General features: G+C 40.0%; 1 protein-coding gene across 1 annotated transcript; it reads left to right on the top strand.

Moving 5' to 3' along the window:
• Positions 1–7,187: 7,187 nt before the first annotated feature.
• On the top strand, positions 7,188–19,177 carry minar1 (membrane integral NOTCH2 associated receptor 1). Its single transcript, XM_035416813.1, has 4 exons — positions 7,188–7,774; positions 8,404–10,692; positions 15,186–15,440; positions 17,672–19,177. Exons 2-4 carry the CDS (start codon positions 8,452–8,454, stop codon positions 17,867–17,869), a joined length of 2,694 nt encoding a protein of 897 aa, XP_035272704.1. The 5' UTR covers positions 7,188–7,774; positions 8,404–8,451; the 3' UTR covers positions 17,870–19,177.
• Positions 19,178–23,150: the final 3,973 nt, after the last annotated feature.

The raw sequence follows: 23,150 nt of genomic DNA, 5'->3' as shown, positions 1-23,150 counted from the left end.
ACTGTTTTTTGTAGGACAAAAGGAAAGTTTCCGTTCAAAAAGTGTTATTGTCTTTGTCTCAATGATGTGCAGACTTAGCTAACTTAAAACGACTTGAAAACTATTATTAAACTAGTGTCAGAGCTCATTGCAAAACAGTAGTGATTGGATGGGACACTCAAATTGGTCTCCTGTGTGCTGTACCGCTCTGGAGCCAACTTAACAAGATCTCATCAAATCCCATTCTATAGAGGCACAAAAGCAGAAATGTTTTAATTTGTTCTGCATCTGATAATGTTGAAAATGATTTTTTCTCCCCTTCCTGATCTTGAATAAACTGGCATATTTTGAAAAGGTGCAGTATACTTTTTTCTGGCTGCCATTTATCAGCTTATATCTTACGTATGCAATCACTAACTTGAAAATAATTTATGGGATTGTTTAAATTTATATATAATAAGAAAACAAATAATAACAGAATTATAGATGGTAAAGATACCCTACAAATACTTAAAGTGCTCATTAAGCCATGAGATGTATACTTTTTCCATATTTAAAATAAAAAATAATTAAATAATTAAATTCCATTTTCATGTAAAGTATGTCATTTTTAAACATGAGAGCTGAAGGTCAGACACAGTGTGTCTGTTCTGGCACTACATTCAGTCAAAGTTACTGTGATAAGAACGGCCATCAGTTTGTATCTCCCACATCAGGAGAAGACATGCTGGCAATAACAACCCTGCAGATGGGTGGGTCCTGGATTGTGACAATAAACAGACCATTTAAACAGAAATACAACTGACATTTCATTCAAATATTCACTTTTCTCAAAGTAAAACAACAATTTTGCCCAAAATGTTATGCATGCCTCAAAATGAATTGTTATATGCCACTGATTGCATGAATGCATTTCTCATGCACAAAAGGGGGATGCACAGATCAATTGTTGGAATGTAATTTAAAGTATCATTACCCTCAAACATGATTCACATTTATGATGGTGAACCATGCAGATACCATACTGTAATGCTTCATACATGCTCATAAAAAGCAATACATGCTAGGGAGCAACCTGATGTTCTACCATACCAGACGATGAACGGAAATGTGAATTTACATGGACCTAATGTGGCAGTGTATTTTAATTACAATCAGCCTGATGACTGTCTTGGGGAGAGTTGTTATGCCAGTTCAGGTCCATTGAGACGCTATGAATCCACAGTTTGTGAGAGCGCTTGGTTTACTCATATACAAAAATCTCATTACAGAGGGAAGCAGCAGGCTTCTCATGGTGTCACTGATGATCAGTGACACTCTCCATGCTCAAATGTGTGGAAGTGAATGTACATCTGGGGTACAGCATCTGGCTCTCGAACTGAGATGCCTTCCAAAATCCTGAGTTCTTCCGGCAGGCCCATCTTGTGGTTGGTCAATATCAGAAAAACACAGTTCAAGTGACACTAGAAACAACCGCAACCAAGCTGTAATGCACTTTCCATGCATTCTCCTTGCCATTTTAATCCATGCTGCATTAAATATTATGGGATGACATAAATGCCTGCTTTTTTACCCACAATTGCTGGTCATATTCAATGTTTATTGTTATCAAATTTGTTATGATGACAGTTATAAACTTCAGCTATTGTGATTTGTCCTTTGGTGCTATCACCTCATGTGGGTGTCCTTGTGAGCCTAGAGAAGAACAAACACAGAAACTGACTCTTAATGCTGGAATAGTCAGCACAGAGGATCAGAAAAGGAATGTTGACAGAGTACAATAGGTTTGCATTGTCAGACTAGCCTTCTAGGCCATCTTCCACTTTCTGGAATTTGTGGTTTTAAGCAGCAACAAAAAAAAAACCTAAACAAATAAACACACACACACACACACAAAACAACATTTGAAATAGCTCCAAACCAGCAGGGGTTGTATATATTACTTGCATATTACCTTATAATCTTATTTATGGTTGGAACTTTCAGACAGAAGTACTGGTACTATATCAAAACAGATATTTATATTTATAATGGAAAATAAACACTGTAAAATGAATGTGTTCACATATATAGCCTCTGGAAACATTGGCTGCAGTGCTTTAAACCGCAGACTCCCAGAAGCCCATGCATCAGCCATTATGAAGCCAGCATAAACTTTTGTAGGTATCTAAAATATTTACAATATCTAATGTATTTAAAGTATCTAAAATATCCATTAAACATACATTAAAACTAAAATATATATTTTTTAAAACTCCATAATGGAATCCTTTAAAGTTTTTCATTGCAACAGTAAGGATGATTTAGGCCAACATAATATTTTCAAATTAGCCATCCATACTGAACACGCATCTAGGTATGTAGCTTCTATGTCATTCAGAAAGGTACCTTGTGGCTTAATGCGACATTTCTCATTGTTTAAGGTGCACATTTTACACAGTGCAGCTACTACTGTAACTATACAGATAAATAATTAGGAATTGCCTGCAATTGTTACAACTGGCAGAAGAAAATAGTTATATTTTGGTAATGTCTCTATCTCAGAAGGTAAGATTTTTCACTCATTTTGCATATACTTGTAGTATTAGTTGTAGCATTAATCTGTTATTATAAAAAACAGATGTGTCTACATATAGTTCAGCATAAACATCCAGTAGACTGTATGGTAACTGCCTACACTGAAAACAGTTTGACACATTTTCACACATTTTCAAGCTGCAGAAGGGAAAGAAAAAAAAAAGCGTTCCAACAAGCAGTTCTGCTGGCCATTTACAGATGTGTTACTTCCTTACAAAAGGCTCTAAATTGCCTTGACATACATTCCTCTTCCTTATTATTATTATTCCATTGTGATTTTAATTTCCTTGTAGGGCACTGCCTATTTCCTCAGTCTCGATACTGTAGATCAAGGGTTTTTAATAGGTTTTCAGTGACATCCACCAAGGCTCAAAGGTATTCCAGTGACCCCCATCATAACTTAAAGATTGCATTTAAAAAAAAGGTTTTATAAAGATCATGGGGGGGGGGGGGGGGGGGGGGGGGGGGTGCGGCATTCAAGTGTGCAACTGCAGATCCTCTACGGTGCGATCGCGGACCTCCAATGGTCCATGGACCCCTTCTCGAAAACCCATGGTTTCTACCTTTACACAAACTCACCGCATTAAATATGCGAGGTAAAAACCCTTTTGCTCCCACATTAACAATATACAAACCCTAGAGCAATTAAGTGAGCAAACTCTCTATCTCTGAGTTTGTGCAAAGTGAGAAGTGCTGGCTCCTCACACTCCTATATTTCCAGGGTCACCATAATTAGCTGCATTTTCCTGTAGAGTGCAATGCTTCATTTGCATGCCGTTAGGAAGTTTGATTGACTCTTCCCCCAAATTATCCGATTTCCTCCAACTTAAGCTTCAATTAAATCTTGTGTAGTCAGCTGGAAAATGGAGAACAGTGGCCAGGATTTACTGCATCTCCGGGCAGGCCCATTATGTCCATTTCAGGTGGAGTGCTCTTGTAGCAGCGGACAACAGGAGCTTTCATAATGTACTGTATATCATTTTGACCAAAACTATTTAGCATAAAAATAAAAACACACAATAACCCACAAACCGCACTTTGCTGTTTCTAATGTCTTACCATTGTGTTGCTAAAGCTGAAACATATTGTGAGACTCATACTTGGTTGATTATTTCGCAGGCTGATAGATTTTTCTGGCATAAGTATATAGATACACCATAGAAACCACACTGATTACAGGCCATTGCTGAATTTTTATTGTTCCTTCAAAAAACATTTGCAATAGCCTGTCTGAAAACACTGCAAAGCCAACAACTACCACAAGTTCTGCAGTAATGGTACTATAGCTACAGTTGACAGTGATTAGACTTATTCCTTTGGGAAGATATCTGAATTTTTCTGTGTTTCTTAAAAGGATGTCACATTTTTTTATGTGTACAGTACAGTAGTGACTACCAATTGATGGGTCTTACTGTTACTGCTTACTGAGCCTCTGGAGCCTAATTTGGCTGCAGAGACTGAGATTGTCATGAGTGTGACACTTCCTTTGTGTTCAGATTTACTGATTTCGATTGTTATTTCCCCATTTCTTTTATAAATGTATTCACTAAAATATTAATGAATAATGTTTCAAAATGAAAGCTTGCGGGAGATCGGAACAAAGTCACACATGCTGTGACAAGATATAGTATATTTGAAGGAGTTCGGGTTCCGACTAAAATAACCTGCCCACAGTCATCGATAACCATTTGGTCTTTGTGTTGCATTGGTTGATAGTTTGATGCCACCTTTCCTTCATTCACACTACAACCAAATATTGTTGTATCTTCCATTACATTACATTACAGGCATTTAGCAGACGCTCTTATCCAGAGCGACTTACACAACTTTTTACATAGCATTTACATTTACATCCATTTATACAGCTGGGTATATACTTAAGCAATGCAGGTTAAGTACCTTGCTCAAGGGTACAACAGCAGTGTCCTACTCAGAAATCGAACCTATGACCTTTCGGTTACAAGCCCAGTTCCTTACCTACTATGCTACACTGCCGCCCACTGTTCCTCTTTATGCGCTTAGAGTGGCTAAGTTCACATACGTACAGTTCAGATATGAAAGGTTACGCTGACATAAAGAATAGCTATTAGAAGAGTCAGCTGTAATAAAGAGCCCTGCCAGAAGAGGTTGGTGAAAATGGCTGTTAATTCCACTTTGTATGCAAATGAGAAGGAGATTCCGTGTGGAACTACTGGCTCAAATGACAGAAGATTTTTCCTGTTCAGAAAACTATTCATTTTCAGCAACAAGACAAACAATATTTGACTCTCTTACTATATTGCAGGTTTTCAACCTTTTTTGATCCAGGGACCCCCACCCAGGCTCAAAGGCTAGGGGACCCCCATCATAAGTAAAAGAGGGTTTTTTTAAAAGGTTTTGTTTTTATACTTTCCCAGTCATCTTAACACATTTAAACCTGTGGGAAACTAAAGTTGCTGAAGTCACTACCACTCTTTTTCCATCTGTGAATATTTTTAGGATGACTATAGATGCCATGCACGTAGACAACCTTAGGAAGAGCTTTAAACAACTACGGTCATCCAAAAAATATTCACAGATGGAAAAAGAGTGGTAGAGACTTCAGGAACTTTAGTTGCCTGCGGGCTTAAATGGGTTAAGTCTGGCCTGGTACCCCCCTACAGTACCTTCAAAAACCCGCAAGAGACCATGGACCCTCTATTGAAAACCAAGGCTGTAGGGTGAAATGAATAAGCATTGGAATTACCGTGCAATGAAGGCTGACATAGTCAACAGCAAACAGCAAACAACTTTACACCACATGCTTCGTGTTTGTTCACACTTATGTGCAGAGAATTAAACATGATGCGCAGAAACCCTGATTTGTGCCAAGCAAAAAGACTATTTGTGTGAGTGTTTAGGAACTAAACGTTCTGTTTGCAATTTTTCCGCTTTGTTCTGGTTTATTAACAGTGACTTGTTGAGATGTTTAAAAGGGTAATAAAATGAAGTGGGCTCCAAAGCTCCACTCACAAACTGGACTCCTGCCTTGTATAATGACACACACAAAGCACAGACACACACACACACACAATGCTCTCCAGAATTGTTGACACACTAGGTAAAGATGAGGAAAACTTTTTGTTTAACTGGGTTATAAAGATGATGTGACTAATGCCAAGCTATCCATCAACATGTGGAAGGTCAGAGAACAAACTGATGAAACAGACAAAGGGTTTTTGACCTTCATAAATAAGACAATGGCTATAAATATAGTTTAACAACTGAAAGTACCCATCTTCACTATTCTGGCTATAATTAAGAAGTTTGAAACAACTGGAGCTGTGATGAACTGCCTGGAAGAGGATGCAAGTGTATTTTGCCCTCAGATTAGGAGATTATGGACACTCGATGGTTTTCAACTCGTGTTGAAAACCATCTACATGCAGTGTCCTTTTGGGGAGACCTTAGCCATTTTAATTGCGTATAATATCTGTTTAATAGTACTCAACGTGTTTGACTTTTTAGTTCAGTGCTTAATCATAAACATGTTCAGCTAATTTGCTTGCTTCGTTGACATAGCTTCATCTTATGGATGCTCAAAGTGATAAATGGAAAAGAAACAGCCACCTGCTCGCAGGCATTTATAATAAGCACACTCCAGTTTGGTCCGTATGGTCGACTATTTGCCTTGTAAAAGCTTACTTGGGTGTTAGGAAACAAACAAAAGCAGCTTCGTCGATTTGGACGTTGCCACAACTCACTTCACGGTAAGTTACGAAGTTGCTTTTGCGTCAATGTTTGCGCACAATATTTTTTCATAAATAAAGCCCCATGCTTCATAATCTCAGGATGTGGCTAGTCTCACGCTACCATTGGGAATGTGTCCTCTTAATTAAAATAATTATGTGCAGAAAAAACCTCCATGCGGACATTTTAGGGCGTTTTCATTTACTGTCACAATGATTCCGCCCCTCTACCGAAGTAGTATCAAAGTAACATCTGACAGCATGTACTTTGGTTTAAATTCGACTCAAGTTAGACACGTAATTAAAACGTGGAATGACTACTGACATGTCAAAGCAGTTTGAAGTTAAATTTCATAGTGCTATGTTAAATATTTTCTGAGTAAATTAGCAAAATCCAAAAACCGTTCCATTTTATAGCGACTCCGAAAAAATGCTTTCGTATGTGCTCCACGGGCAGACAATCGAACGGATTTTACAGTGACGAATCAGTTCTACAGCAAAGAGCGACAGCTACAGTAGATACAGTCAGTGACAGGCTATACCAGAACTGATAATGGAAATTAAAATGAAATAAAACTGTGATATTTATCACAGTATTTAGCCATTCTAGGAATTAGGATAAAGATACATTTGAACAACAACAAATTAGTTATGAAATAAAATTCGAGGTGAGGATTTTGCTGAATTTTCTTCAGCTTCAAACTGCTTTACAAAGCATGAATAAAATTAAAAATAAAAATATTTCACAATAAGCCTTTTGCGGTCCCATGTAATGATTATCCTTTGTTTAGCATGATGGTGATCATTGCTGCATAGTCTACTAATGCATTTCTCCCAAAGCCCTATCTGTCAGAGCAAACGAACATTATTCACATACACATAATTTACACTGACGAGTAAATAATTCTCCACGATACATTTCACACAGTAGGCTACAGTACATTGGGTGCTCGTGTTCAAGGCGCCTGTTTCACTGAATCGCTATTGCATTTCGTGTTGAATTGGAATATAGCTATATAAATGCAGCTATATTGCAAATATTTAATATGATAAAAAATCAAACGTCGACATATTAATTTTAGCAATATGAAAGATTAGATGGTAAAGTGATGTAAAAATGATTACGATACCTAGCACTTCCATACATCTCCTGTAGTTGGTGTGAAGGTATAATTACGTCATTCTCGGTAGAAACAAAGCCGCTTTCGTCCTTTTCAGCACCACAGTCAACTCAGACAGCGGACAGCTCCCGTTTTCCAAACTCGCGGACACCGGAGTCGGCAGAAAAAATCAATGGGGAAAAAATAAAGTGGGCATGAAGAGTTCTAGAGGCGACGCCGATGAAACGGACTGCATACTAAAATCGTGGAATGTTATTTACAGAGAATGTACATGCACCTTGCAGCAATGTAATAAGGTGCACGTTAACTTTGCCTTCCCGTTTTTTTCAGTTTGAAGACTACTAGTTTTCAGCCGTAAGACGGGCGTCGGGAAATGGGACAGTGCATAAGGTATGTTGTTATGCTTGTATTTTCCTCCATTGTGGTATTTGAGTTGCATAAGCGCATATAAAGCCTTTGGGTAGGAAACTACTACTGTTTTTAAATTGGCACCACAAAATGTGAATTTGATTTGTGTAGAAAAGTATCTCTGGTAGTAGGCTACATATAATGCGTTTTACTATTTACATTATTATAAACGCAACGTGAGAAAGCTGAAAATGTGTGTGTGTGTGTTTGGGGGGGGGGGGGGGGGGGGATGTAGAAAATAAGTCATTTTCTACATTCCCCTCAGAAAATGACATATTTAAAATGTGCTGTAGGTGTCTTCATTTTGAACCTGATACGCGTGCTCGTTACCTAACGTTTGGTATGTTTAACAGCGCAAGCACAAACTAAAACACGTTTCAATCAGAGATAGTTAGAGATATGAAGTCTAGCCTTCTGATTTCAAGTAGCAATATGTAAAAAAATACTTTTCAATCATTTTGTTTTTTTCTTACTCTTTGGGGTGAGCAATGGTACTAGAGTTTGAGTAACAGTAGTAGAAATAGTACGGGGGTACATGGCTGTTGTCGTTTGAGAATGGTAGCAGCATATCCTGAGCAACCATGCACTAATCCAACCTCTTTTTTCTGCAGGGTGGCTGCTTTCTGTTTATAAAAAAAGAATCAGAATTAAGACCAGCAATGGATCCTATGCCTGAATACTCCCTCTTTCTTGTGAGGATTTTGGAAGAACTGGACACAAAGTACAGTAGTGTTTCCTACCAAGACCTGTGCAGGTCTCTGTGTGCAAGATTTGATTTGGTCCACCTCGCCAAACTACGGAGTCTGCTCTTCTACACTGCCTGCCTGGACCCCAGCTTTCCTGCCACCTTGTTCAAAGACAAGATGAGGTGTTCTATGGAGGACCAGCAGTCAAAAAAACTTATGGTGGCTGCGGATATAGTGACCATGTTCAATCTAATCCAGATGAATGGGGGGATAGCCAAAGAAAAGCTCCCAATGGGATACAGACCAAAATTTCATAAGAATCAATCTTTTGAGTCCTGTCGATCTGACACTGACGTGTATAAGTATCCCGACTGTGATAGGCCCTATGATTTCTTGGACACAAGAGGCCATCCCACATCACATGCTGCTCCCTGCCCTAAATCTGACTGCAACAGCTGTCAGCAGTTCATTCCAACCTCTGACCCTAATTTCCTCCTGGGAATCAACAAGGAGATCAAATGCAGGGCAGCCTCACTTGACAAGCTCCAGCATCTCCCGCAGTACTCCAGTGGCAGCCCTACTCCCTGCGAAATGCAGAGCACCTACTTTCCCATGGATATAGACAGCGAGTCGACCACGGATCAGGACTCTTTGCATATAAATTCCGGGATAAAAGAGACGTTCATCTCTAATTCTGAACCGTTTACTGTGCACTCCTGTGTGCAGAAGAGAAATATTTTCAAAGAGGATTTTCACAACCTGGTAGCTTTTGCTCCCCATGTGATCACCACAGACTCCAAACCCAGTGTTAAAGTGAGCGGAGGATACTCCCGTAAGGAGACACACAAGCCCGCAACCTTCTTCAACCACAGTTTTGAGCTGCCATACAGCAACCCATACTTTGAGCCAATCAACTCGCCCATTCAGGAAAAAAGACGGGCAAAGCACGAAAGCCTGGATGACCTCCAAGCATCCACGTATTTTGGCCCGACGACAGTAACGGAGTGTGTGAACACCAAAAGAACTTCAGGTAGGCAGGGCAGGCAGTCAGCCTGGCCCGTCAAGAGCTTGAGCTTAAACACTGAAGAGGGGCCTGAGTTTGAGAGGTCCTTCCTAAATGGAAAGCAGACCAAAGACAATCACCGTCACAATGTCAGCAACATGGACAGTGAGCCACATTATCAGTGTGCCAAAGAGAAGCCATCTATCTCCTCTCCAGCGTTTGCCATTAAAACAAATGTGCCCAAAACAAAAGATACAGGCTCTATGGTAGGTGGACCAGTCATGGATAAGCGAGAAGGCATCAAAAGGTTCAAAGAAAAAAGTGTTAACTGCTCGTCTTTCCATGTTGGAAGCATAGACACCTCATTCAGTGTGGGGACGCAAACTGACAAATCTGATCCGAAAAAGGTAAAAGATTATAACGGTCACAGTAAATATGGTGAGAGGCACAACTTTAAGCATTCAGATGAGGACTCTGAGATTGTCAGTGATGACATTAGTGATATCTTTCGCTTCTTGGATGACATGAGCGTGTGCGATTCCACTGTCATTCAGTCCTCCTGCTACAACAGCAATGGGTCTCTCTCTCATGTGACAAAGTCTGATGGAGACAGCTCACCAGAGCACAACACAATCAAACTGGGCAAATCCAGCAACCGACTGGATAGACTGTTTCACTCCTTAGAGAACACAGACGATGAACTCAAGAGCAGCATGTGTAAGCTAGTCCTCCGGATTGGGGAGATTGAAAAGAAGCTCGAGTCCCTCTCTGGGGTGCGTGTTGAAATCTCCCAGGTCCTCTCCAAGCTGAACAAGCTTGATGAGAAGATCCAGGAACCAGAGGCCAATGGCAGACAGAGTGAGGCGGTGGAGGCGGAGGAGGCTCGGTCGGACAGCAGCATCTCACCCCGCGTCTTCCAGTGCCACACCACTGGGCACCCTGCCAAAGTGGATAACAGCCCGGAGTGGTGCTGCTCAGACGCCAGCGGAAGCAACAGCGAGAGCCTGCGGGTCAAAGCCCTGAAAAAGAGTTTGTTCACCAGGCGGTCCTCTCGATCCCTGACTGAAGAGAACAGCGCTACGGAGTCGAAAATCGCCAGCATTTCCAACTCTCCCAGGGACTGGAGGGCTGTCACTTATTCCAAACACCCTGGGGAAGAAGGGAAGGAAAAAGAACATGACAGCAAGGATAGACACAGGAAATCCAAGGAGGTAATGACACAGGCATGCTGGCTGTTACTGCATATTGCTTTCTCAATTGGTCCTGTGTGGAGGTCCATTAAACTGTAACTCAAATGGATTGTCTTAGTAGGACATTTATTATGTCACAGAATTCTGCATTTCTCCATTCCCCAGTGAAATAATTAGAACTCCAGACATCAGTTTGTGTTCTGGCTGATGCTGTTATATTGCTAATTTATGCCAAGTCAGGTTTATTAATCAAATGCTGTCTTGTGCTACTGTACACAGGCTCAGACAGATACAACAACCACACAATAATGACATGTTATTATCTTGTGTGTAGTCTTTCATGAGATGCTGCAGACGTGATCTGGGCAGACAGATCCTGCAAAGATGACTAATTATCTTATCCAGTCCCTTGCTAATTGCCATTGGATGCACAGTTGGAGCCTTGCAGGAAGGCGACTGCCTGAGAAACAGAATCTGAAGCTGTTTCTGCTGATGTACATGTCGGCAGAGGAAATCAGTTCAAACCAAATCCACGCCCCAGTTCAGAATATTGAAACTAACTTGCAGAGATGAACTCAAAACAGCAGAAATGCTTTCTGTTTGAAACTGGCTCACAAAATGGTAATGATTCTGAGATAACTCACCTTACTGGAAAATTCAAGAGATCTGTAACTCCATATTGAGGAATATTATACTCATCAAGTGACAAATACGTGGGGTTACAAAAACATAAATCCTTTAAGCTGTGTTTAATGGTGCCAGGAAGTATTCACTAAATCAGTAGAATGTCCCCTGTTCCCCTTTAAACCAAACAGTGTTATAATCCCATTTCCTGAGTATGAGTTCAGGTCTTTCAACATGTTGCACCCTGGGATGGAAACATATTGAAATGTCAGTTTCTTCTGTCAACGGTTGTGTTGTCAGTTCATTTTATATGGACCTTTTCCAAAGATTTCAAAAGGAGCCATTGCTAATTGAAATGGCCTTTCACCTGAGCTGTGACAATGCAGCCTTCATCATACCTCTGACTCCCTCACCTCTTGCCCTGTATCAGAGGCATCTCACTTGCTTGGTCCTTGTCTGTTCCTCCTGGTAGGCAGAACAGAGCTGTGTGAGCTCAGGTCAAGAACAAGGCCTTTATCCATCGAGCTGGATATCAGTCCAGCTTCCACAGAAAAGCCCTACCTTGCTATCATGACATCCACATTGGCCATTGTCAATAAGATCAATTTGCACAAGTAAATGAAATATCATCTTAGGTAACAGTTCTCCTAGCCTCTAGGCCCTTCTCTGTCACTCTACTTGTTATCTCCTTTCCTTGCTGGCATTCTGCCCAAGTGGATGTCAGCTCCTCCTGCTGCTCCCCAGTTGTACCCTAAGTTATTCTGAGACCTAATATTCACCCGGCTGTTCATACCACACCTTTCAGTACTATTTGAAAAGTGTAAGGCTTCTCAAGCCTTTAATTGCAATTTTATGCTCCTGTGGGGCAGGAGTTAAATCTAAACTTGAGATGAGAAATGAGAAATCAAAAAAAAAAAAAAAAACAATATAGAGCGGGCTATTTCACCAGACTGGCTTTTATTAATATTGGTCTGAACAGAATAATGAGTTTTAATCTTGTGGCTGAGTGGACATTCTGTTGTAATTCATTGGTGTTCCCACATTTTCTCTCTTACAGTACCCATAGCTGATGTGAATATTATTGCAGGTGTTTTTTTAATTCTGCTGGCTACAATCCCCACACACCACCATTCCAATTGTTCAGGAGTCCTCCCTTTCTGAACACAGATATAAGCCAGGGTTCGAATTACGGGCAGAATTAGGGGGGTCTGACCCCCATAATTAGGACTTGAACCCCCGCCAAAAGAGGTAAAGACAACAGGTCGGGGATGTGGAAACATTTATATATCCTTCTTACCTATAATCGTAAATAATACAATATATTTCCCATCAGTGGCGTCACTAGGGTTGGTCCCCAGTATAGCATAATGGATTTGAACTTTTTGTTCTTGTAGTATGTATTAGAGTGAGAGTGAGCTAATACAGGCTAGAGCCTAAGCAAAGGAGATGATTATGGCCCAAATAATAGTGTTTCACTTACACATTAACATTAATAACTTTCATTTATTAATATGTTGAGCTTTGATATCATATCTTCATTGGAATGTTGAGAAATAGTTTGCACAATGAATTATTCAAAGGCCATTTTTTCTTAATTGAATCATTGTCAAGAATGGAAGAACTCCTAAATTAAACAAATAAATAACATGATAAATGTGGAAAACAAATATGTGTGACCATGGTTTAATTACTGGAGTGTTGATAGTTTGGTATGATTTACAGCATTATGTATCAACATTTAAACAGCAACAGTCATACCCTCTAGCAAGAATATGTTGAATGTGTTAAATAGATTCATTTTGTTTAAAATACGTGGACAATAGCATTGAATAGCGAGAAGTAAGTACAGTATGAGAGATCAGTGATGCGGCAGGCCTCTGAATTGCTGACTAATCCAGCTGTCTGGGAGTCCTCACAGGACCTGCTCCTTTGGACCCAGTTGTCAGAGGTGCTTCACAGGCCCTGCCCCCCGGGAGCGACCAGCCACTGACTGAAAGCGAGGCAGGCTGTGATGCTGTGGCCTTGCAGGCTGAGCAATGACACCCGAAAGGTGTCACCTCACCTGTCAGGTTCTCTCTTGTCTGTAAACACTCCCATGTTGCAGAACAAGCTGCCTGTCTCATGCAATTGTGACTTCACAGATGTTGACCACATCAAGAAACTAATAGGTGATAAACGGGCATCCCTTTTAGGGAGCTGGTGAGGGTGAGAATAGACTGGCGAGCCAAAGAATCACACATAAACCAAAATCATCACATGTTAAAATGACCAGCAAGTTATTCAATAAGCCATGTTTATCAGATGGCTGTGCTTCTGATTAATATATCAGTTCATTTGTCTCCAAATATTGAAGTTGGAATCCATGGTGGAATGTGTTTTGAAAGGATAATTTATTGTTAGATATTTAAATGAGTCCAAAAATATACCCCCATCCTTCACCCCTAAAGCATCAAACGTAGTTCATTTAATCACATTTTCAGTTTATGAGGGAATGAAAAATGAATGTTGGAGAATACAATTCTGTCCAGTTCTGTTATTCTCTCAAAGAAAAAAGTACTTTTTTTGCCAACAGATCAACAGAATGTGCTGCAGTCTGTTTTTTTTTTAAGCTACAGATCTTCCGCACAAACTCAGATAATTATGCAAGTCAGCGGATTTGCAAAATGAAGTCCAAAAAATGGTTGTAGCTGGCAGACGCATTCACCATCAATGAAGCATAACAGGGGAAAATGGAAAAATAATGCTTCAGAAATGTTCTATTTGTTATGCATTGCCTGTATATCTGGTGAATATGGACCTGCTCCAGGAGAGAGGGAGAGAGGGAACACTGTCCCCTGAGCTGGTAATGGCTGAGGGTTCGGTTCAGACCTGGTGTAAGCCGGAGGTACAAATGGGATTTCAGTGAGCCCCGGAAATGCCAGACAGTTTGTGGATCAGCTGTGCAATCTCTGGAGCCAACACCAGCCTTTTACAAGCTCTAGATAACAGCTGGGAGCCATTGAACTCAGGGCCCAGGAGCCCTCATTATTGTACGAACGGAAGGATGACTTTGAAGAAGTCGGCTCTGTAAAAGATTAGTGAAGATTAATTTCTCGAAAAGTTATTGTATCTCATCGGGACCTTCCTGGTTAGATAAAGAATAAATAAATAAATAAATAAATAAATAAAATCTGCTTTGGGTGGTAAGGAGCTTTTGAGACTGTCAGATGGTATTTATCAGGCAGTTTGATGGTGCTGGCAATGACATCCGAATGTTGAGAAATAATGTATCCTGTCCTGTAAAAATTAATCTGTAATCATTAAGTGGGTATAGCAGCATTCTCTGTCAGCCCTTAATTTTCACACACGGTGACGGTGTTTCAGAGAATAATTAATCATTGTCTCACAGACGTTAGCACACAAAGCTTAGTAAGGGCTTTTCAATCCTTCAGCCTTGCAGTTATTTCTTAAGTCTGACTAATGTGCTTGAGACCTCATTTTTATTTTGCTCACAAAATGTTCAGTTATCTCTGCAATTATAACATATTATGCTCTGCATGCTTCTAAAAAAACAGCACTGTTTTAATTAGCTGTTGTGAAGGACAACCACAAAGCAACTAAATGGCCACTTGGTCTCATTATTTGCCAGTGGACATATTTACAGTGTCAGGTCTCCAGGTTTTCTGTACAAATACAAATCAGCTGAGGTGCAGCATTTGATGAGAATGCACAACGGTCCTCTAACAGTTTTGCAAGACTGCAAGAACACAAGAACAATCCCATTTACCACTATAACTACTGGAGCAGAGCTTTGTGTGTGTGTGTGTGTGTGTGTGGCATGCATGCACAAGTTTGCCCAGTAACCAGTTCTCTTTTTACCTGTGTTTGAGATGAGCTCTTTTCACCCACAGACAGACCGGCAGTATGAAATCCCTCAGGCCCACCGTCCTTCAAAGCCCCCAAAGGACTCCTACCTGATTGAGCAGGTGTTCAGCCCGCACCCGTTCTCCCCGGCCGTCAAGGCCCACATGAAGGGCAGCCCGCTCTACACAGACATGAGGCTGACGGAACTGTCCGAGGGCAAACGGGGCCAGCCCTCCTGGACCATCGAGGAGTACAAGCGTAACTCAGGGGACAAGAGCAAGCTCGCCGCACTGGACCTGCAGGTGAGCGCGCGGCGTCCGCCCTCCCACCTCAGCAGGTTCGGCCGCTGTTTGGGATTTTGAATCACCTTGACTGGCTTTGCGCCTACCATGAAGAACAGTGTTTCGCTCTCATGGGAGTTGATCGACCGTGCATTGACAATTATCATTATGCGGTTTCGATGCTCGGGGGTGGGAAAGCGAAACACTGCAGCACTTATGACCTGGGTCAGCTCATTATAATATCTGAAACAGTCCCGATCAAATTTTATCTGTACATCCAAGGTCAGATGCTTATGAGGTTGAGGATGGCATTTGATTAACAAATAAGGCAAGATTTTTATGACGACAAGTCTACTATTTTGGTTCTCTTAATGTCAATGGCGTCTACCAAAGGAAACTCATTCGCTTTCTGGGTACAGGGTGAGTGATTATTTCTCTCATTTTGTTCGTGTGGACCAGGTATTGTTGTGGATAAGACAACAGAAACCATCTCTCATGTGTTGTGGTGAGGGGACTTGCTCAATATTTAATAAGATGTGGATGCTATCAACTTCACAGAAGTTTTGTTGCTTTAAATGAAAAATAGTTGGGTCCATGGTCACATGTGCCCAGGGTCCAGTCACATGTCCAGAAACAATCATGAATCTAATCCATCATTTTAATAAAACCCCAATTCTGAAAACTGTTCTTGAGGTGTGTTTGATTACATGGCTTCCAATATCCAGGAAAGTGCAGCATTATGTAATGTCATGCTTTGGTGGACTTCCTATTTAATTCCCATTTAATATCTGTGGTTGTTTATAATGCAATCCTCAGCGTGTAATTAACCTGCAAAGCAGTAATACCTTTTCTTGAAGCCAGGCAACAGGAATCTTTAAACTGCATGGTTAAGACAATTAGTATGAAATTATTGATAAAGTGTGATACTGTTTGCTCTTCCACTTCCCTACTTCCTTGTTAAGGGCTGAGGAAGTGACAGGAGTCGAACTCAGCTTTCCAGGAACAGCCGTGGTCCGCTTCAGGTTTCTAATTTACTTATGATCAATTCTGGCAGTTCTTGGTAAAAGGCAACAGAATTTACCTTCTGGTTCAAACGAAAAACTCAAAACTATTACAATCATCCAAGAGGATGAGAAAGATTTGTCTTAATTCCACTAGTGTGTATGTGAGCATCACTGCCAAACCAGCGCCATTAATTCCAGTAAAACTGGAACCCACCATTGCTCCTAGGGTACACTGAGTGAGCGAAGCCAGACAATATATTGAAATGGCCAGATTATTTAAACGGTGCTTGAAGATTATAGAGTCTGGCCTTTGGCTGTAATCATGTCAACTACTTTGCCTTCAGAAATAGGTAACAGGCTTAATACATTCTCCTTTACAGTTCTTTGCAATTTCATTTCCCTGCACATTTTCAGGTCATGAGGAAGGGTTGTGGATAACCAATTTGTTTTAATAATAAAAAAGACACTGCAAACACTGAAGATAGCTTTCCTTGCAGCCAGATGTACACAAACTACCAAGCAACTAATTTCCCAGCAATTCTGGCCATACCTACTTTTTGTACTGAATGTCCTGCAGTTGGCTGCTGTGAGTAATCTACAGATTGTTGATTGTTATCAATCTTTGGTCAATACGTATTGACCGATAGGGATAATTAATAATAGTGGTTCTGCAGGCAGAGAGAAATAAGAAGGACAAGAATAAGATGAAGAAAGAGAAGAAAAAGATATGGAAGAAATATTATTATGTGAAAGAACCTCTAGCTTTCAACGTCCTTATCCTTATCAAAACTCTCTAAACAAAAAAAATCCTTATCCTTATCAAAACGAATAAATTGATTTTTTGAGCATTTTACGGACTATATGAAAGCATATTACACGGTAAAATAAGAACGTGACATCTGAGTGGTCGCTATAGTTCGCCTTAGTTTACCTCCATTCGGTAAAACTAAGCTCAGTAAATTATGCTTCTTTCTCTGTCAGTGTTTATAATTGATTATAAATTCAATTTCTCAATAAGGAAATTGCTGTCCACACTGCCAGGCATTGTCAAGTTTTCCTTTCAAACCAACATTGTTGCCACGCTAATCTCACAGAAGTGTCCTGAGAGATGATGGGTTTTGAATTGCTAGCCGAGGGGTCAGTCTCATTTTCCCCACAGTACGCCACGCTTCGCTACATAGCCGGTTTCATTCTGGAGAAATTCCGCTCCTTTTCCCTCCTTTTCACGGCTCTCCCATTTTCCTCCAGACACAGGAGTCATTGAACCCCAACAACCTGGAGTACTGGATGGAGGACATCTACACGCCGGGCTACGATTCGCTGCTGAAGCGCAAGGAGGCGGAGTTCAGGAGGGCCAAGGCGTGCAAGATCGGAGCACTCATTGCAGCAGCTGCCTGTACAGTGATCCTTGTTATCGTTGTCCCCATTTGCACTATGAAGTCATGAAGCGTTACGATGTTCCCGTTCTACCTAAGGTTGTAAGGTGCCACAGATGGATATCTCAAAATTATTGTGGTACATAGGAATAAATTTATTATGTTCATTCTGGGTTGGGAGAAGCTGTGATGTTGTTTTGTATATATAGGGCTTAATTTGCTTTATTATGCATTGATTATTTTGTTTTGATTAACAAATTAAATGTGACAATGCGGGGTTGTGTATATATTTATCTTCTGAATTATTTAATGTATTTTATTATATTATTATTAGGAATTATAGGAAATATTTTCTGTTTTCTATAAATTTACCACAAGTTGATTGTTAACAGAATAGAAAGATCAAAAGGGTTTATTTTTTGTTATTTTATAAAAGAAGTTTATGGCCTTTTAAAATTTTAGTATGATAATATACATTTATGAATTTGAGTTATTTTTTAATACATTTGCAGATAGAATGTGAGGGTGAAACGGACCAGGATGTTCCCCTGTGAATCATAATATTTTCAATGGGTTTGTGCAATGTATTTTCCTAATAGGTAACATAACACTGTAGTCTTAAAAATAGCATAACATAGTTCAAAACAACAGTGTATAAAAAGGTAAAAATAAAATCCATCCACACACATGCAGCAATATTGAATGTATGAAAAGCAGAAATGCTGAATTATGAAAGACAAAAAAAGCATTAAATAGTATTTTCATAGTGTTGATTAATGCTGCTGTCCTTTGATTCGTGCCGCATAATTATTAGGCCAAATAGGCAAAGAAGTTTAAAGTGCATTTCTGTTTTGTCAAAGAAAGGTTTCATCTTGTAAGGGTAAATCCTGTCCATTTATAAATACTTGAATTTCTTCTTTATCGTCAACTAGTACCACTCACTGGGGAGGGAATGTTGTTTGGCTCTGTCAACAGTATTGACTGCTCCAACCAACACTGAGGAAAACAAACAAGACCACTCTGCTGACCATAATGTAATGTACCTCTAGTCTCCCGAGGGGCCTTGAAGGCACTGAATGCAAACTGCCTGCATCCATGAACATTCTGGCCACATCAACCCTCATTTTTTACAAACAGCAAGGAGCACACGACTGGAACAGCTGTCCTTGGATGGCAACACCGATAAAAATGAGCAGACAAGCGTTTGAATTCGAAACATGCTTACTTGACGATCGGGGACAGTTGGTCCGGTAGCCTTGTTTTTTTGAACTGTGAGCCGTGGCACACTGTAGAACTTTGTAAATAATTCAGGATGCAATCTCATGATGTAAACCCTGGTGTAACTGGAATAGATTAATAAAAGCGCGCTGTTCTGATGGCTCTCTGTGTGATGTCTAGTCGCTGCATGGGCAAAGGCTCCAGCTGCTCGTGCTTTCTCCCGTGTGACTCTCAAAATAGGCTGCCTCTGAATCTTACTGGAGGCTCGTTTTCATGATATTTCTTAAGGCTTTATTCATAATTCATAATTATTATCTTTTGATGTATTTTCTGTAATGCACTACATTTGTTTAGGCTTTGTGAGATGCATAGGCTTCCTATGCAATATTTCGTGTCGATGAAGAAAAATTGCACATTATGCAAAGCAACCAATATAGTTCCCCGCCAATCAGACAGGAACACATTTTGTTGTAGATATGTCAGTGCTGCAGCAGCCTTCTAAATTCTGAATTGAATTCATTCACTCCCCAGAGCTCCACTAATGAAAGCTGCTTCAAGTACACTGTTAAGTGGGGCAACTCATTTTGGCAAGCAACGAGAAATGGCAAAGTGTAAGGGGGAAGAGCGACTTGCTGGAGAAAAGAGGGCACTCTAAAGTTCTGGGGATCTGCTGAATGCCTCCAAAAGCAGCACAGCCTTTTTTTTCAGCTGGAGCATTGATGCAGTCCTGAAATGTTGAGGTTATTGAGGTTTTTCAAGCTCTAGCAAAATCCTAGCGTTTTTGAACGTCAGATCGGCAAAACACTATTTCCCTCAAAGAAAGCAAAAATAACAGAATACATCATCTACAGAAATGTTTTTCAGCGTTTGGATCTGGTTATTCCAGGCCAGCCTTTTCAAGCATTAACAACAATAACAGCGAAATAAATAAATAAAAAATACTGCAAAGATATCCAGGAGATGTTTTACCGCCAGGAAAGAGCAGCTGGAGAATGCACACATGAACATTCCTGCAATCTGGAGTCTTGCTTCTCAGAGTGATTTTGGGGAGGAAGTAGCTGAATAATTAACTGACATGTATATAATAAAAAAGAACTGTTTTAATGGCTGCCGTCACCAATCCATAGCACCAATGCCTTACATAGGCAAAAGGTACAATGCCCAGAGTGTTTATTCAAATGTTTATTATAATATGATATTGATATTATAATTGCAGTGTAATGAAGTGGTCTTTGAAATACAATAGGTTTGCATTGCTTTAGGGCACAAATATAGAAAAACAATCTTCACCGCCTAATGAAAGAAAGAAATTTCAATGATGCTCCTCAAAAAGTCTTGTCATATAAAGACAGTGTTCCCGAGAGAATTTGTTGTTTAAACTGCATTCCTGCATTGTTTGTCATTTGAAACTGAAGTCAGAAAAGGTTAACATAAATAGATAGCAAGGAGCATGCACTGTATTTGTGAAGGCAAAGTCAACATGCTAATGCTTCATTCTTTTGAAAGGTTGTTGAAACTTCAAGTTACTTCAATTATTCAATAGGGCCAGTCAGCATTACTCTCTTTCCTACCATAGAAGGTAATGATTTTAGCATATATCAACAGGTTACATGTAGATCTTGTGTAACAGCAGAGCTAAAAGACTGCTGAAATATAAAATTTGTTTTTTTTTTTAAATAGGAAAATATAGGAAAAACATAATCTACACTACATTACGTGCACAGTACCATCATTTGGCGGCTAACACTAATGATAACTACCTAAGCTAGTCCTGTTAATTGCATAATTGATTACCAAAGTGATTTATTCACAGCAGAATATAATATACTAAAGCAATAAAGTTTTTTCTTACAGTTAATTACTGCTTTTTCAAGTAAGGTTACCAGGGGCAAAAATCTGCCCTTCTAATTTGTAGTTATACTATAACCATTTCAAGGTTACTTTGTTCTTTTCAAACACAACCTAGATTATTTCAGATTGAGATAAGGGGAAATGCATTGCACTTAAAAGGAATTGACAAAGCAAGGCCAAGCAGAGGAGGAGAGAATATTCCATGAGGCAAAAGTTTTATAGAGAGGACAGGGACCATGACACCACACTCAAGGTGAAAAACCAAGATTGTTCCCCGTAGCAGAGCTTTAAATATATTGATTAATGCAGTTTCAGACTCTACCAGCAGAGATCCCTATCATGTAGGACTCTTCTGGTCAGTGCCTTAGATGTTTTAATGCCATTTAATGTCCTAAGATTATTGCTCTATATCCACTGGCTGAACCAAATTGATGTTTTTAAAAATATAAATCCATAGTATTTTCCTACTATGTGATATTTGTTTGGTAGCCCAGTCTACAGACAACTATACATAATCTAGGGCCTGATTCACTGACCTTTAGGACATGACAATACCTTTTAGCACACAGAAAACTAATGACACAACCAGAAGATTGGTTCAAAACAAACACCATGACCAATCATTGATCAAGCTATTAGTTTTGCACATGCTAAGCGGTTTTGCACATGCGGAAGGTCTGAGGGTAAATCAGGCCTCTAGTGTGATTTTATTTATTAATTTATTTTGGGGGGGGGGGGGGGGTGTATTAAAATGTGGCCTTAAGAGAGATGGTAATTGAAGTACAAAAACTAGACGTCCTGCTCATTGCAGTATATACACATGAAAGCATTAAAGTGTCATTGATGGACTGCATTATGCAAAGATTTTGTTACTGTGGCTTTTGATGCAGTCAATGCACTTTTCTGACAGATCAGTCAAGGATAAGCCCAAACCCTGGGGTATTTACTGCAGAGTTAAACATACGAGCCCTCATTCTGTCAATCACAAATGACCTCTCAGAATTTTCTCCGGGAACCCTGTCGGAATTCTGTTAGAACGGCTGACCTCAGATGCCGCTTCCCTCACCAGCCAGGTCAACAACACCTGGCCGTCCTACTAATTCCTCAGGCATTTGCATGATGCTATTTCCAGTTTCATTTTCAAGTGCCTCTATCCTTTATCACCGTATCAAGCACAGAAATGTGCATAAATCCTAATCAATGGTGTGCTGCCATTTACAACCCTAAGAAACAAGAGGGGAATCGGAGGCACCCCCAAGGCTAATTCATGCATTTTAAATGTGAACCTTTCGCAGTGGGTTTTATGGAGCCATAAAGTACAATCTGGATTGCAAGGTAAATGACAATTAAGGCGATGTATGACTAGTTTGTTGTCAGCACGTGACCTTTCATGCATCATAGGCTGCCCTTTTAACTATGAAGGAGACATCCAGACATCCTTGTGCTCCCCAGCCTATTGCTAGGACACAAAAGAAAAAAGACACATATTGCTGTCTTTTTCTTCAGCCAAATAAAAGGAAAATTGGTTGAAAATATTGTACAAATGCAATTTGTCCCATTTCTGACAGGAAAAAAACTCCTGACTCATCCAGCCCAAAATTGTATGCACAACTGGAGGAGTGTATTTTCTGAAGACAACGCAATGTGATTGCTCCATGTCAGCAGACACAGTTCCTAGCCAGTTGCCGGGTAATTTCACAAAACAAGTTCCAAATGGAGTTTCAGATGACCATAATGAGTTTCATAGTGATTGGCCCCACAGCCGTATAAGCTTATAGGCCATGAGGTAGGCCACACCCACTTGCACTGATTTCCACCAAACTTGATATCTGCCCCATGATCATGTATACCTACTTGTTTCATTGGTTTCATTTAATTAAAGCTGTGCAGCAAATTTGATCCAGGTTGGTCCATACATAAAGGAGCTATAGTAGATCCATTTTTAGAGCCCATTGAAAAGATTGTGTGTACCGAGTTTAGTCAAAATTGGACATAGGGTATGGGAGCTATTGCCTTTAAAAGGTGTAAAATAGGGATCTTTAATTGTAGAACCACCTATTGGCCAACTGGGGTAAATTGTTTTGAATTTGTAATGTGCCTTATTGGTTGATTTCAAAATTCCCTTCAGTTGTAATACAGGGAGTCTACCCTTAACATGTACCTCATGTTTCAAGATGATAGTACAAACAGAGTTATGACCAATATTTTCATAGGCCACATCCCTTTTAAAGTTCATTGGTCAATGAGTAGCCATGTTGTCCATGCAGGTGGGCTGGTTTATA

The sequence above is a fragment of the Anguilla anguilla genome, chromosome 5, assembly GCF_013347855.1.
Source record: "Anguilla anguilla isolate fAngAng1 chromosome 5, fAngAng1.pri, whole genome shotgun sequence".
NCBI lineage: Eukaryota > Metazoa > Chordata > Actinopteri > Anguilliformes > Anguillidae > Anguilla > Anguilla anguilla.
Note: the sequence above shows the minus strand (reverse complement) of the source record. Positions and strands in the feature narration are given on the sequence as shown.

What these genes read in the sequence shown, in the direction of transcription:
- minar1 (XM_035416813.1), top strand. Translation starts at nt 8,452, where the DNA reads ATGGATCCTATGCCTGAATACTCCCTCTTTCTTGTGAGGATTTTGGAA. An exon ending in GACACAGGAAATCCAAGGAG is followed by an intron (nt 10,693 to 15,185) that starts GTAATGACACAG and finishes TTTCACCCACAG; the next exon opens with ACAGACCGGCAGTATGAAAT. An exon ending in TCGCCGCACTGGACCTGCAG is followed by an intron (nt 15,441 to 17,671) that starts GTGAGCGCGCGG and finishes ATTTTCCTCCAG; the next exon opens with ACACAGGAGTCATTGAACCC.